Below are 12,992 nucleotides of genomic sequence, written 5' to 3' on the forward strand. Positions count from 1 at the left end.
GTAACTTCGGGAGTCGCACTGGATCTGTTCTGTCGTGACTCGCGAGCATCAGGTTGCGCAATCGACTCGATCACATCATCATGATGATTTCATTAAAACGGTGCGAACAAACACTAAATCTAAAAGCAGTAAATAACAGCATTTGTACACTGATGCATATTTTTCCTTTTTTTTTTCATTAAGTCTGTTAACTTGCTGCGTTTCTCCGTTTCATTCTCTTTTTATAGCATTTGTCTACAACAGTAACTTATCTGTTCTAAAAAGTGATTTACTGCGGCTTTACTACGTTCAAATGCTTGTTTTCAATTTTTATATATTTAATGTATGCATATGATTCATTATTATACAACATTGTATTTATTATATATTCTAGATGTTTATATTTTCACAACTAAACAAAATTACTGTAGATTTTTTAAACTAAAATTATATTAAAAAAAGTAATAATATTTTATATATATTTTTTTAAGTATGTTTGCCAACTTGTCATCTGTAAAATACAATACAAATGTTGATTTACACAAATTGCTTCATTTTTCATACTTAAATGATTTTGTATGATTAATGATATACAGTTATAATAAACAAAACATCTAATTATAAGTTTGTTTTTTATCCAATTAATTGGGGAAAAAATCATTAGATTAATTGATTACCAAAATAGCTAGTTGCAATATTTATAATTATTGTAATTACAATTATTATTGATGAACAAATCCCCCATAAAAGCCTCAAAACAGGTGGAAAGGTGATCAGGACCATCGGTACCGGAGTGAAGAGAAGAAAAGTGATCTGTTCCTCATTTATTGTCTAATCCTGATCATTAACATCAAATTCATGGACTTGCAGGAAAAAGCAATAGAATATTTAACCTGAGGATGAAACCTATTGAAGCTAAGATTAGTTAGCCGGCTAGTTAGCCTAGCTCAGTGGTTCTCAAAGTGTGAGACTCGGTGTTGAAAAGAGAATAAAACCCATAAAGACTAGAAAGTCACCGTTACAGGGGTCTTACAGTCGCTCCATCCCGGCAGAGGGTCTTCATCCTCCACCTGGAACACGGAGTTTCTCCCGGAGCTCATTACTGATGATTCAGAGTAGTGATGAGTCGGTTATGAACGATTCCTTGATTCTGAAAGAGTCTTTAATGTGACTCAGAAGAACGATTCGTCTCAAAGAGTGATTCATTCATTTTCTACTGGACGCGCGTGAGCAAATCATCACAAAATCTCCATAGGTTATGCAGAGGAACTAAATGACTCACAAATGATTCGCTAATTTTAATGAATGAAATTCAAAGAACCGAGTCACTAAAATGATCCGATCTTCCCATCACTTTTACAGCGATGGCGCGTTGATCCTAGAAACTCCGCCTCTCTGGTACCGTCCGCGTCCCTGATTGGTGCATCAATTTCTCCCCTACGGACCAATCAATAGAGACCAAAAACGACGTCACGTCACAAAACCACGCCCCGTTTCCATGGAAACCAGTACACAAACAATCTCTTTTTCTGGCGACAGGACAATCAAGACTGCTTGTGGATATTTTTCAAAATATTTAATAAATGCACACATTATATACAAAAAGTTTAAAGATGCAGGACACCAACACAAACAAGTAAGTTTCTATTACTGTTTTTACTTTATTTATACTGATTATTTTCCTGTAATATCACATTCCCAATGTATTATATATACTGTAGAATTGTCTGTCATGTGATTTGATTACATTTTGTTGATATTAGAACAAAGAGAGCTGCATCAGACATGCCACCACCCAGTGCTGCTAAAAAGCCTCGACTTGATGCTGCAGCTCACAAAAACACAAAACAATCCCTCATCAGTAGTGCATTAAAAACACTGCAGCATTCCTGCTATGATGTTTTATCACCAAGCTGCATTGATGCACTACTTCAAGGGAAATTTGAACTTCCTTCTTTGACAGATGAAGAAAAATCTGTCATTTCCAAGTTTTGTGAGAACGAGGTCAGTGATTATCTTCTGTTTTATTTAGTGTGCATTCAATTCACACATGCAATTCTATAGCTCTGGATTTGAGTTTTCTCATTTTTAATAGTCAATCCATAATTAACTGGTCCTGATGTTCTGAAATTGAACAGTAGATATGATTTGTCATGTAAAAATGTTTGCTCCAGGTTTTGGTTTATGCAAATTCTAGTAGTTTTTCTAAACCTAATCTACAGTCAAGTCTTAACTCCCTCATATTTGTTTCAAATACATGACTTGAATACATGTTTGATTTAGATCTTTTTCTTCCGTCTCATTTAGACGTTGGCAGAGACGTTTCTAAAAGCGGTTTTGGAGAAGATCAAGGCGGAGAAAGAGTCTATGGGACATGAACTCCTGCAGTCTCTCTGTAGGGTTTATGTGGGCTTGTGTCAAAAGAGAGGAGACTCTCATAAAGCACATGCCCTCGCCTACAGATTTCTCAAAGAAGGTGAGATTATATTGACATTTCATTATATATTTACTAAAAATGATCCGGACAGTGATATAAAGAAGCCACTTGTGTTCTGTTTTTGGTTTTGTATTTCTTCCTATAAAGTGTATTTTAAATCTGTGGTATCATTTTGTTTTCTTTGCAGACTTTTTTGAAGCCTCAAAACTAATAATGGTCATGGTGACAGCATGGCCAAGTGTTTTCTCCTGTAACAGCCCTTTATGCAGAGCCGTTCACATCGTGTCCAAAATGAAGGCATACGGCAAGATTTATTACTTGCTCAGCAAATTTCTGCACTGGGATACAGTAAGTAGCTGATTCTCATCACAACTGTCACCAGAATAATCATTAAATATCGCTTTTCAACTGGAATTTTCAAGTGTTTTACTGCAATCTTAATCTACTTTTAATGTCCAATGTCCATGTGATCTATGGAGCAAATTCATTATAAATCCATGTTAAATTTAATCAATAAGTATTTCATTTTTTTCTTAAAAAATTCAAGCAAAAAGTGTTACAGGACATCACTATTGTAGTCTTTTTTTTATTAGTGTGAGTAAACGCTGATAATGAGCAGCAAAGAAACTGCACTTAACTCCAGCGTTAATGTCGCTGTTTATGACAAAATGATCAGATCAGTGCAATAAACATGCAGTCAAAACAATCTGTGTTTCATAATATACTAATAAAGGAAGTGATATAGAACCATGTGACACTGTGCTCAATACTGAATAAACAAACTAAATCTGTGCCTCAAATTACATACTCATGTACTATTCTAGAGCAGTATTTACCCCTGCTACTGTCTGATACATAAACCCTTTAGTAACGTGTGGTCTTTTGCATGTGTATTTAAAATCCTGGAGTCATTTGGAGGTCATTTTCTAGGACTCCTCCTCACATAAGAGTAATAAATGGAGGTTATAAAAAGAGCAGAATGCACAGTTAGAGCTCGACCTCAGTATTTCAATCATCTGCACTTGTGATTGGTTGTGACCTTTCAGTTATGATCATATTATTGTAAACATTGTTTCATTGATCTGGTTTTTAAAGAAATGATGTATTTTTCTGCCAGGAGCCTCCAGGAAACATCTGCAGCACCATCACCAGCACACTGAAGGCTCTTCTGAAAGACAAAAATCTGACTTTCCAGAAGAGCAGTTGGTATGGTGATGATCTCTGTCCTGCTGCCTGGGACTACGTCTTCAGCCTGGACCTTCTCTGTGCACAACTGGGCTGGATTTGGACCGACTCCCATGTTATTCGGTACTGAATGTGAAACTGCTTCAACGTGTTTAATTCTCATCTTTCTAGTTTATTAAACATTAGATAAATTGCAAACTGGCAAATGTGAGACTCATATGAGACAGTGTATTTAATATGTCCAATTTTTTATTCATCAGAAAAAGTGTGTGGCTCATTTTGAATACGTGGCTGAAACAAACACAAACAGAGGAAACGAAGTACAGAAACGTCTCTGTAGCAGCAATATTCAGGCTACTTGGTAAGTTTCCTGTAAATCCTGTTTTAGAGCATTATCTCACATTATTTCTGGATTCTTCTGTTTTTCACTCATGTTCTTTGTCCATCTCAAACAGGGCGACTTGGCCAAAATGGCCTTAAGGAGAACGTGGCAGCATCAGTGGAGGATCTAACAAAAAGCATCACTGAGTTCAGGAGACAAAAAGGTATCACTAAAGGATCAATTAAACACATCCTTAATCAATCTTTATCTTTATTCTCTGATTTTTAGTTCTCTATCAACAGGAAAGTGTTTCAGCAAGTCCTAATTTTATGATGGATTTTGTGTGCAGATTTGCCGTGGGAGGTGCAGCTCGCAGTGGTTTATGCCACTCATGATCTGGCACCCAGCAGCCCCAAAGTCGCTCTGAACGCTTTAGAATCGTGGAAGAAAGACCTCACAAAGCCCGTTCCTCCAGCCGTCCCCAAGTGCCTGAAGCAGATCAGCTTCCTTTCTTCTCACCTAAAGACCAAAAAAATTATTACAATAAATAATGTTTAATAGATATTATAATTGTTTTTTATATTTTTGTACATAAATAAATAAAACACATAATAGATCTGCAGTGTTATTCATTGTCTCTTTACAGTTTCGGGTCGTGCGTTTCACACCCAATCATGCCTTCAGTCCCAATCATCCTCTTACGAACATCAACATGATGCCACAGCTGTAGAAACCATCATTATTATACAGCATATAATACATGCAGTATAACAGAGCGCATACAGATTCTTGTACATTTTCCCTGCATTACAGTTTTCCTGGTGTTTTGAAATTAAGGCAAATTGTGTGTTTTGTTCAGATTCTACAAAGAAAATGCAAAAGTATAAATAGCTCATGAAAAAGCTTAACTGTTGTGATCTGTTTGGGTTGACCTTCATATAATGTCCTTTATACTGAAAAACCTTTCAAAATGAGCGTGTTAATAAACACGTTAACCCAAATTCATTTTAACAGCACTAATATTATTAATGCACAATTAATGCAGCACACATTTCTTCATTTTTATTAAAAATTAAAAACCTTTAACGCAACACATTTATTCACAACGTCCTTTCCTTTACTCAGATATTGTTATATTTTTTTCATGACTGAAGAAACACTTAATTTTTGGAGAGGTTTTCCATACAAGCTACGATGCCCTTGGGGTCTTTTCTGATCAGGGAAGAATCACACAGCACACAGAATGACGCATATGTTCTTATTCAGTTTAATGCAGATAACAGACAAGTATATATTCACACTGGAAAAAACCTGACCTAAAACTGTTCCTGATTGGGTAAGAAGACATAGTAACCAGAGATATGTGAGCCCTCACAAAGACATTCTGTGTACCTTACATACCCACATCGTAAAAATCCTATAGACACTGAACAGACAACATAAGAATGTGTTTAGAGAACCAGTGTGAGGTCCATCTTAATACTAACAGATATGAAAAAATGTAAAGATCTCAGGTGAAAATGTTTTTTTCATCAAGTCTCAAATCAAGGACCAGAATCCGCCAATTAAAAGCATCCATAAGGAAACAGCAAAAGTTCAGATTGGTGTCATGATAATTTACGTACAGGGGAAGCTTGTATTGTGAGTAACATGATTTATAAATACTTTACAGGAGGAGCAAAAACTTTTTTTTATTTAATGCATTACGAGCAATAACTTGCATTGTGAACATCGAGCATCACGCTAACAACATGCAAACGGCTCGCGCTCAACTACTCAGCTTTCCTTTTCCCAAAAGTCTTGGGGATCATCAAGATGTTTTCTGGCAAAAAGTGAGACGAGCCTTTACGGTCATTTTGCTTAGCAGTTTTCATCTTGGAAAAAACATTTTTGCCAGGTTTTTTTCTCATGGTGGAGTCATGAACACTGACCTTAACTGAGGCAAGTGAGGCTGCAGTTCTTTGGATGTTGTTGTGGGGTCTTTTGTGACCTCTTGGATGAGTGGTCTCTGTGCTCTTGGGGAAATTTTGGTTAGCCGGCCACTCCTGGGAAGGTTCTCCACTGTTCCATGTTTTTGCCATGTGTGAATAATTTCTCTCACTGTGGTTCACTGGAGTCCCAAAGCTTTAGAAATGGCTTTATAACCTTTTCGAGACTGTTAGATCTCCATTACTTTCTCATTTGTTTCTACATTTATTTGGATCTTGGCATGATGTGTAGCTTTTGAGGATCTTTTGGTCGACTTCACTTTGTCAGGCAGGTCCTATTTAAGAGATTTTATGATTGCTAACAGGTGTGGCAGTAATCAGGCCTGTGTGTGGTGAGAGAAATTGAAATATTACACAAAGGGCCATGTTGTTTTGGGTTTTGTTTTCCCTCAATAATAAAAAAATATTTTAAAAACTGCATGTTGTGTTAATTTGCGTATCGTTTACTAATATTTAAATTAGTTTGATGATCTGAAACATTAAAGTGTGACAAACATGCAAAAAATAAGAAATCATTAAGGGGCAAACACTTTTTCACACCACTATATATATATGATAAGAGGATGAGGAGAAACTAATTATGGAGCTACCAACAGGCCAACAGCAACTACCGACATACATGACACACACACACACACACACACACACACACACACACACACACACACACACACACACACACACACACACACACCAATATCTCAAAAACCCTAAGGTGAATGAGAAAGATCTCAAAGTGACCTACCTAGTAGCTCAACTCGTAGCCTAATCAAAAAAAGCCCCACACTGAGGCAGAGACATTAATGCCCCCCGCCTGCAAAGCCGCTGTGAACAAGATGCTCGGCCCTGACGCAATTAAAGAAATAGCTAAAGTTCCTCTCAGATTACACAATTACCAGACATATTGATGAAACTGAAAACAGAGAGACACTGAGAGCTGCTGAGCGAAAGCTTTGTAAGTGTGTGTTGAGTACATGTGTATTATCTAGCAAATCTAAGTTCCTTACCATCTCTCTCTCTCTCTCTCTCTCTCTCTCTCTCTCTCTCTCTCTCTCTCTCTCTCTCTCTCTCTCTCTCAGGATACCCAGAAGGACAAATGAAATGGGAGATGCTTCCAGAATAAACAGAATTGATGTTGATGCCATCAGGCACAATAATATTATTGGACCTCCGCAGAATACAAACCGAAGTAAGTTTCTCTTTAAAGCAGATGCTGTTACAGAACCATTGTAAACGAGTGTGTGAGCGAGTGTGTGAACGAGTGTGTGAGCAAGTGTGTGAGCGAGTTTGTGAATGAGTGTGTGAACAAGTGTGTGAATGAACATGTTAGAGATCACACAGTATGTGCCTTATCTTCCTTTGTAGTTATTGTTGTTCCTGTCAGGATTATTCGGAACAGACTTTAGAGTCCAGACACATGTACTGTAAGTATCTCCTCAAAAGCACATGCTGTTACAGAACCTCACTGTGAACGAGTGTGTGAACGAGTGTGTTAGATCTCATTCAGCTAATGAACATGTAATCGTGTATCATTTCATCACGTGTGAATTTGGACGTTTGATTCTTTCGTGTGAAATGCTGCTTTTGTCTAAGTTACAGATGTTACATGTTTGTTTCACATAAAAATACAGTGAACTGATATGTGAATAATGATGTGGCTGCATTCTGAACACTTGGTGCTTCTTGTTCCTGCTGTTAAAATGTGTGACGTATTTCTTGTTGTTTTTTAGATTCTTTATATGAGGTGTATGGTTCAACCACCTCCAAACCTTCACCATCGCCTAAAGATGAAATGACACAAAATAATTTCTCACATTTTTTAAATCAGATTTTAAAACAACAACAACAATAAACATAAACCCTGTGTTTCTGTTTGTATTACTCCCCATTCTACTGGACCCACTGCATGGAGTTTACTGGGTGGCGCCTGGAACTTCAGATCCCGGAAGATGCACAGGCTAAAACTCAGACAGACAGACAGACACACACACACACACGCACATGCACACACACATACACACACACACACACACACACACACACACACACACACACACACACACATGTACACACACACATGTATGCACAGAAACCCTCACCACCACCTATAGCTCAAACCACATAAAGAAAATATTCTCCTAAAATGTTTAATCAGATTTAATAATAATAACAAAAATACAAATAAACCCTGTGCCTCTTTCGCTAATATATACATCATTTTGAAATATTATTTGTACCTTTTGTGTGTTTGCATCTATTATATTTTATTATTTGACATTTTCGTAGATTTTCCTTTAATTTAAATTAAATGTTTTATTGTTCATATAACAGTGACTTGTGAATTATTCTGTTTACCCGCAGCATCTTCTGTGTTGCCTGTCCAGAGTAAAAAACAACCCTATGTATTCACAATTCACGTTTCAGTGACACGTCAAATAATGTCACAGTTAAAGTATGTTTGAACCAATGATATTTGCATGGGAGGATCATGGGAATATCTTTTGGGTTCAAACAAAGACAACTACAGCCATTTGTTGGTCAAAATACCACCATAAAGGATGCTTACCACAGTGAGACTAAACCATTATTTACTCATGTATGAATCCTAATTACACCAACAATCAGGGACTTCAAAAGCGGAAAATGTCAGAGCCTGCAACGTGACCATCAGACTTAATTTGTCATTACAACCGTGATGAGAAAAATGCAAAGCCAACTCTGTGCCATGAGGTGGGTTCACATAGCAACTCGGACCTCGTGGCGTACGGTAGCACGTCTGACTCCAAATCAGAAGGTTGCGTGTTCAAATCACGTCGTGGTTGCAGGGCTCTTGCTTTTTGGCCTCTTTTAGCAGCTGCTCGATCTGTGATTGTCTAATGTGGAGACTGAATTTGTCCAAAGTGGAGTCTGTCTCATCAAATTAACGTTAGTACATTATGATGATGATTATGATCAGTGTCTTCACATAGATCAGGGGTATTAAACTCAGATATATAAATGTTTTATGACGTACACATTTTTTTCTAATGAACTTCAGCATCTTTGGATGATGTAAAGCCCAAAGTGTGTTGTTTCAAAAGAGATGTAAATTGTGTATGTAGCACACTGTTGTCAGGAACTTTTACCATTGAAAGTCAGGAAGGTCATTTTCAGCTGTGAGGCACAAAAGTGGGGCTGAAACCGAACAGGGTTCAAGAAACCGGGTTTATTTTCATATAAGTAACAGTATTTAGTTCAGTAAACTTAAGTTGATTTAAAGGAGAATTCAGTGCTGTTTAGTTCAGTAAAGTCTTCATTTAATCCAAAACTATTCGATTCATTAAGTTCAATTATCCTCAAATTAATATTTTTACATTCAATAAAAACAAATCATCCAGTTTTCATTGATGTTTATTTAGTGAATAATGCATTTAATAAACAAATGGTTTCAACCTTATAGTTGAGGGGAAAAAGAAGATAAAAATGCACCAGTTGTTGAAAACAAAACCAATATAGAAACATTTCTTCCAGCTCATAAATCCTATAAAACATGCAGCATTAAACATGAACTTCCAGCAGATGAACATCTCATAATACTGTCTGGAAGTGAGAAATGTACAGGTTGTTTTTACTCCATACACATGAACTTACTTTGATCAGAAACACAATCATACTCCAAATCAATTAATCAATAAAGTAAATAAAAGAATCCCAAACTGCTGTGTGTCTTGTCCTCTCTATTAATGACGTCATTAGAGCTCCACTACTTCTAATTACCTGCTGTGACAGTGAGCTCTAATACACATCACACTGCCACCTACTGGTCATTTATGATTCTGCAACATTCATAGAGTCACTCCGGTCAACTTCCGGTTCTCAACTCGGATTCACTCGCTTTATACACAGTTTACAGCCGTTTTTATCTTATTTATGACTGTAATATCGCTCTTCTCTCAGGAACAACAGAAAAGCTGTGAAGACATGATGTTTTATCCGCTCCTTACCTCTGTAATGTGCGCATGCGCGTAGTGTCAGGTTAAGAGAGACCGGGTTACGTCACAGACGGAGGGCGGGGCATCTCTCTGTGACGTCACAGTAAGGCAACGTCTATAATTGGGAACGCGTCTCTGTTTCTCTCATTTCCGAGGTTTTTGCTTGTGAGTAAAGAGGCATAAACATGGAGCTCTTCAGAAGGTTGAGAAAGTTTTTTCAAACCAGAAGAACAAAGAAAACTAAGCAGATTGCTGAAATGAAGGAGAAGCTGGAAGACATGGAGAAAGTAGTAAAAGACTTGGATGCATTTTCTCTTCTAATGATAGAGAAGATAACAGAAGAGAAAGAAGAGAAAGACATTCTGCTACAGACGGTGCAAAAGCTGGAGGCTACTTTGGCTTCTGAGCGAAAGCAGCAGGAACAGGACATAACTGAGAGAAGCCAGAGCTGGGTGAGAGAACAAAAACAACTGGAGGAACGTGTTGCTCAGCTTGAATTTATTTTGGATCAGACCACCATGGAGCTCCAGTCTTCCTTGGAAATCAATGAGGAACTGGAGAAAACTGTAGAATGTGAGAGAGAGAGCTGGACGAGAGAACAAAATAATATAGAGGAACATGCTGCTCAGCTTGAGGTCACTTTGGAACAGACCACCATGGAGCTCCAGTCTTCCCTGAAAATCCATGAGGAACTGGAGAAAACCTTAGAATGTGAGAAAGAGAGCTGGACGAGAGAACAAAATAATATAGAGGAACATGCTGCTCAGCTTGAGGTCACTTTGGAACAGACCACCATGAAACTCCAGGATACTCAGAATCACTGTGAGAAAGTAAAAAATAGTGCAGAGCAGGAGAGAGATCATTTGATCAGAGACAAAGAGCGACTGGAGGAACGTGTTGATCAGTTTGAGCCCACGTTGGATTTTCAGGAAAAACAAGAAGACGAAAGAGAGAAAACTAAACTTGACATAGAGGAGAGGAACAACTTACAGCTTCAGACCAACAGGGGGCTCCAGGATACCCAGAATCTCTGTGAGGAAGAAAAGAAGACTTCAGAGAATAAAACAGAACATTATATGAGGGTCCGAGAGCAATGGGAGGAAATTGTTGCTCAGCTGAGACAAAAAAACCTTCAAAAGAAAAGGAGAAATAGAAAAAGAAGAAGACGACAAGAGAAACAGAGAGTCTGAACACTTTCACTACAGCGAGACACAATAAACACTATAAAATAAATAAAGATTTTGAATTTCAATCATGTCTAATGTCTCTTCATCACAGAGAGCATTCAATGATGGTATTTTATTTTCTTGAAATCCACTTTAGTAAAGTCAGTGATGTTTGATGTACTTAAAGAAAAGGAATTTGACAGAAACTGAAGTTGAGGTATTTTCTTGCAGCTTTAGTGCTTTGTTCATTTTGAGCTCTGAAAGCAATATAGCTGACAGTTAATGTGGGGCAGAACCTGATTCACTTAAACATCTGTACTTTATAATTAATCGCATGGATTGGCACAAGAAAGTGGATGATCTTTCAGCAGTTATTCTGACAGGGTTAACACTGGATTCACCTCACAACACCTGAACACTACTGCTGGATGGAGCAGCGGGTGCGTGCACGAGCGGCGGTTGGTGAATGGAGAGTGGAGCCGGGGGGAAACGAGCGGTGAGAAGCAGATCTGTGGCTGATGGGACTAATCAGTGTGCTCTGTTTTAGTGACTGGTGATGAGGAGAAAAAGGAGAAAGACACCGAGCAGAGCTGTGTGTGTGTGTGTGTGTGTGTGTGTGTGTGTGAGAAGTGCAAAACAGATTAACAAATCCGAAAACACAAGTCAGACAAACCGGAAAATGTAGGTATAGTTTGTGAATGTAAACTTACCGATCATTGGACAAGACACCTGACTTTCCTGAAGCCCCTAAATTAATAATGGTCATAGTGACATTGGTAACATTGCAATAATGTTATAATATCTGATAGCCATTAGAGGGCACTCTCGTGCTGCATGTGGGTGTGTTTGCAGTGTGCAGAGTAAACGAGTAAAAAACGCTGTGCAGTCATGTCTCCGGTTCTTTCTGCGCATGCTCCGAACTTAATGGGATAATATGTGTTTTATAGCATAATGATGCAAACATAACAGTATTTACATTCATCACATTACTGTGCTGGAAAACAATACAAATTAAATTAAAAAGAAGAAAAAGTGTAGAAGAAGAAAAGCGGGACAAAGACAGAGGTAATGAGATGTAATGAATGGTGATGATCATATAAATAAACTCAGTTTAGTAAAAGTTTGTGAACAAACTTTATATTGGTCCAGTTTTTAAAGTTTATTCTAAAAGTTATAAATAGTGTAATAAGTGGACAAGAAATATGAGTTGTTCATGTCACACAGATTTTTTATTTATTTTTTTATTTCAATTCAGTGTCATTACAAAATAGGTTTATATTTGTAGAGATTTTATTTGGACAAACATATCGGACAAAAGAAATCAGCAACATATATTGGTCATCCTGTATCAGTCGACCTCTAGGTGTGAGTTTAAATGATATGCTCAGTTGTATGTATGAGATAATTGTAGTCTGGACGGTGAGACGCCACTAAGCGTTAATATTATAATAATTACACTGATCTATTAGAGACGCTTATCAGAAAAGTCCGAATCAAATCCACTCACAAGTGCAGCAGATTCATGTGATGTGAAATAAAGTCCTAATGGCAGCAGCATTATACAGTCATATATATATTTCTATAAAAGAGCTCTGATACGGATTTCAGTCTTTAAGAAGAACATCTTCAGAGGGGTTTTTTCTCGTCCTGGTATCATAAGTGTAGATAAACATAGGTTGTGTTTAATTGACAGCCCTGATGAAGTCTGATGACCTGAAGAGGGTGGAGCTGAGACTTCAGACAGCAGACGGACTTCTGAGGAGGAACATCAGCACCACACGAGAGGTTAGAGGTCACCCAACCTGTAATTAATCCTGGAGGAATTAAGTGTGATTAGAGAGATAGTGATTTAAATGTAATAATGCAGCTGTGTGTGTGTGTGTGTGTGTGTGTGTGTGTGTGTGTGTGTGTGTGTGTGTGTGTGTGTGTTACTGCAGTTATGAT

The 12,992-nt window shown here is 37.6% G+C and overlaps 4 protein-coding genes across 7 annotated transcripts in view; 3 read left to right on the plus strand and 1 right to left on the minus strand.

The window, feature by feature from the left end:
* The window catches only part of LOC310724730 (uncharacterized protein), a 62,878-nt gene extending 61,602 nt beyond the window's left edge, over positions 1 to 1,276 (minus strand). Inside the window, exon 1 of the mRNA XM_083539010.1 lies at positions 996 to 1,276. The gene's annotated coding sequence lies outside the window, so the exon portion shown is untranslated. The remainder of the gene's footprint in view (positions 1 to 995) is intronic.
* LOC310731514 (uncharacterized protein) overlaps positions 1 to 12,992 on the plus strand; it is a gene marked incomplete at its 3' end in the record, with an annotated part of 236,384 nt that overhangs the window by 216,600 nt on the left and 6,792 nt on the right. The window lies entirely within an intron of this gene.
* The window catches only part of LOC310724922 (uncharacterized protein), a 99,359-nt gene that overhangs the window by 73,565 nt on the left and 12,802 nt on the right, over positions 1 to 12,992 (plus strand). The window lies entirely within an intron of this gene.
* On the plus strand, positions 1,308 to 4,541 carry LOC310724272 (little elongation complex subunit 1-like). Its single transcript, XM_083538089.1, has 8 exons — positions 1,308 to 1,615; positions 1,743 to 1,983; positions 2,287 to 2,455; positions 2,604 to 2,764; positions 3,534 to 3,724; positions 3,862 to 3,962; positions 4,057 to 4,146; positions 4,273 to 4,541. The coding sequence occupies exons 1-8, from the start codon at positions 1,563 to 1,565 to the stop codon at positions 4,479 to 4,481; spliced, it is 1,215 nt and encodes a 404-aa protein (XP_083394215.1). The 5' UTR covers positions 1,308 to 1,562; the 3' UTR covers positions 4,482 to 4,541.

The sequence above is a fragment of the Silurus aristotelis genome (assembly GCF_946808225.1).
Source record: "Silurus aristotelis genome assembly, chromosome: 1".
Taxonomy (NCBI): Eukaryota; Metazoa; Chordata; class Actinopteri; order Siluriformes; family Siluridae; genus Silurus; species Silurus aristotelis.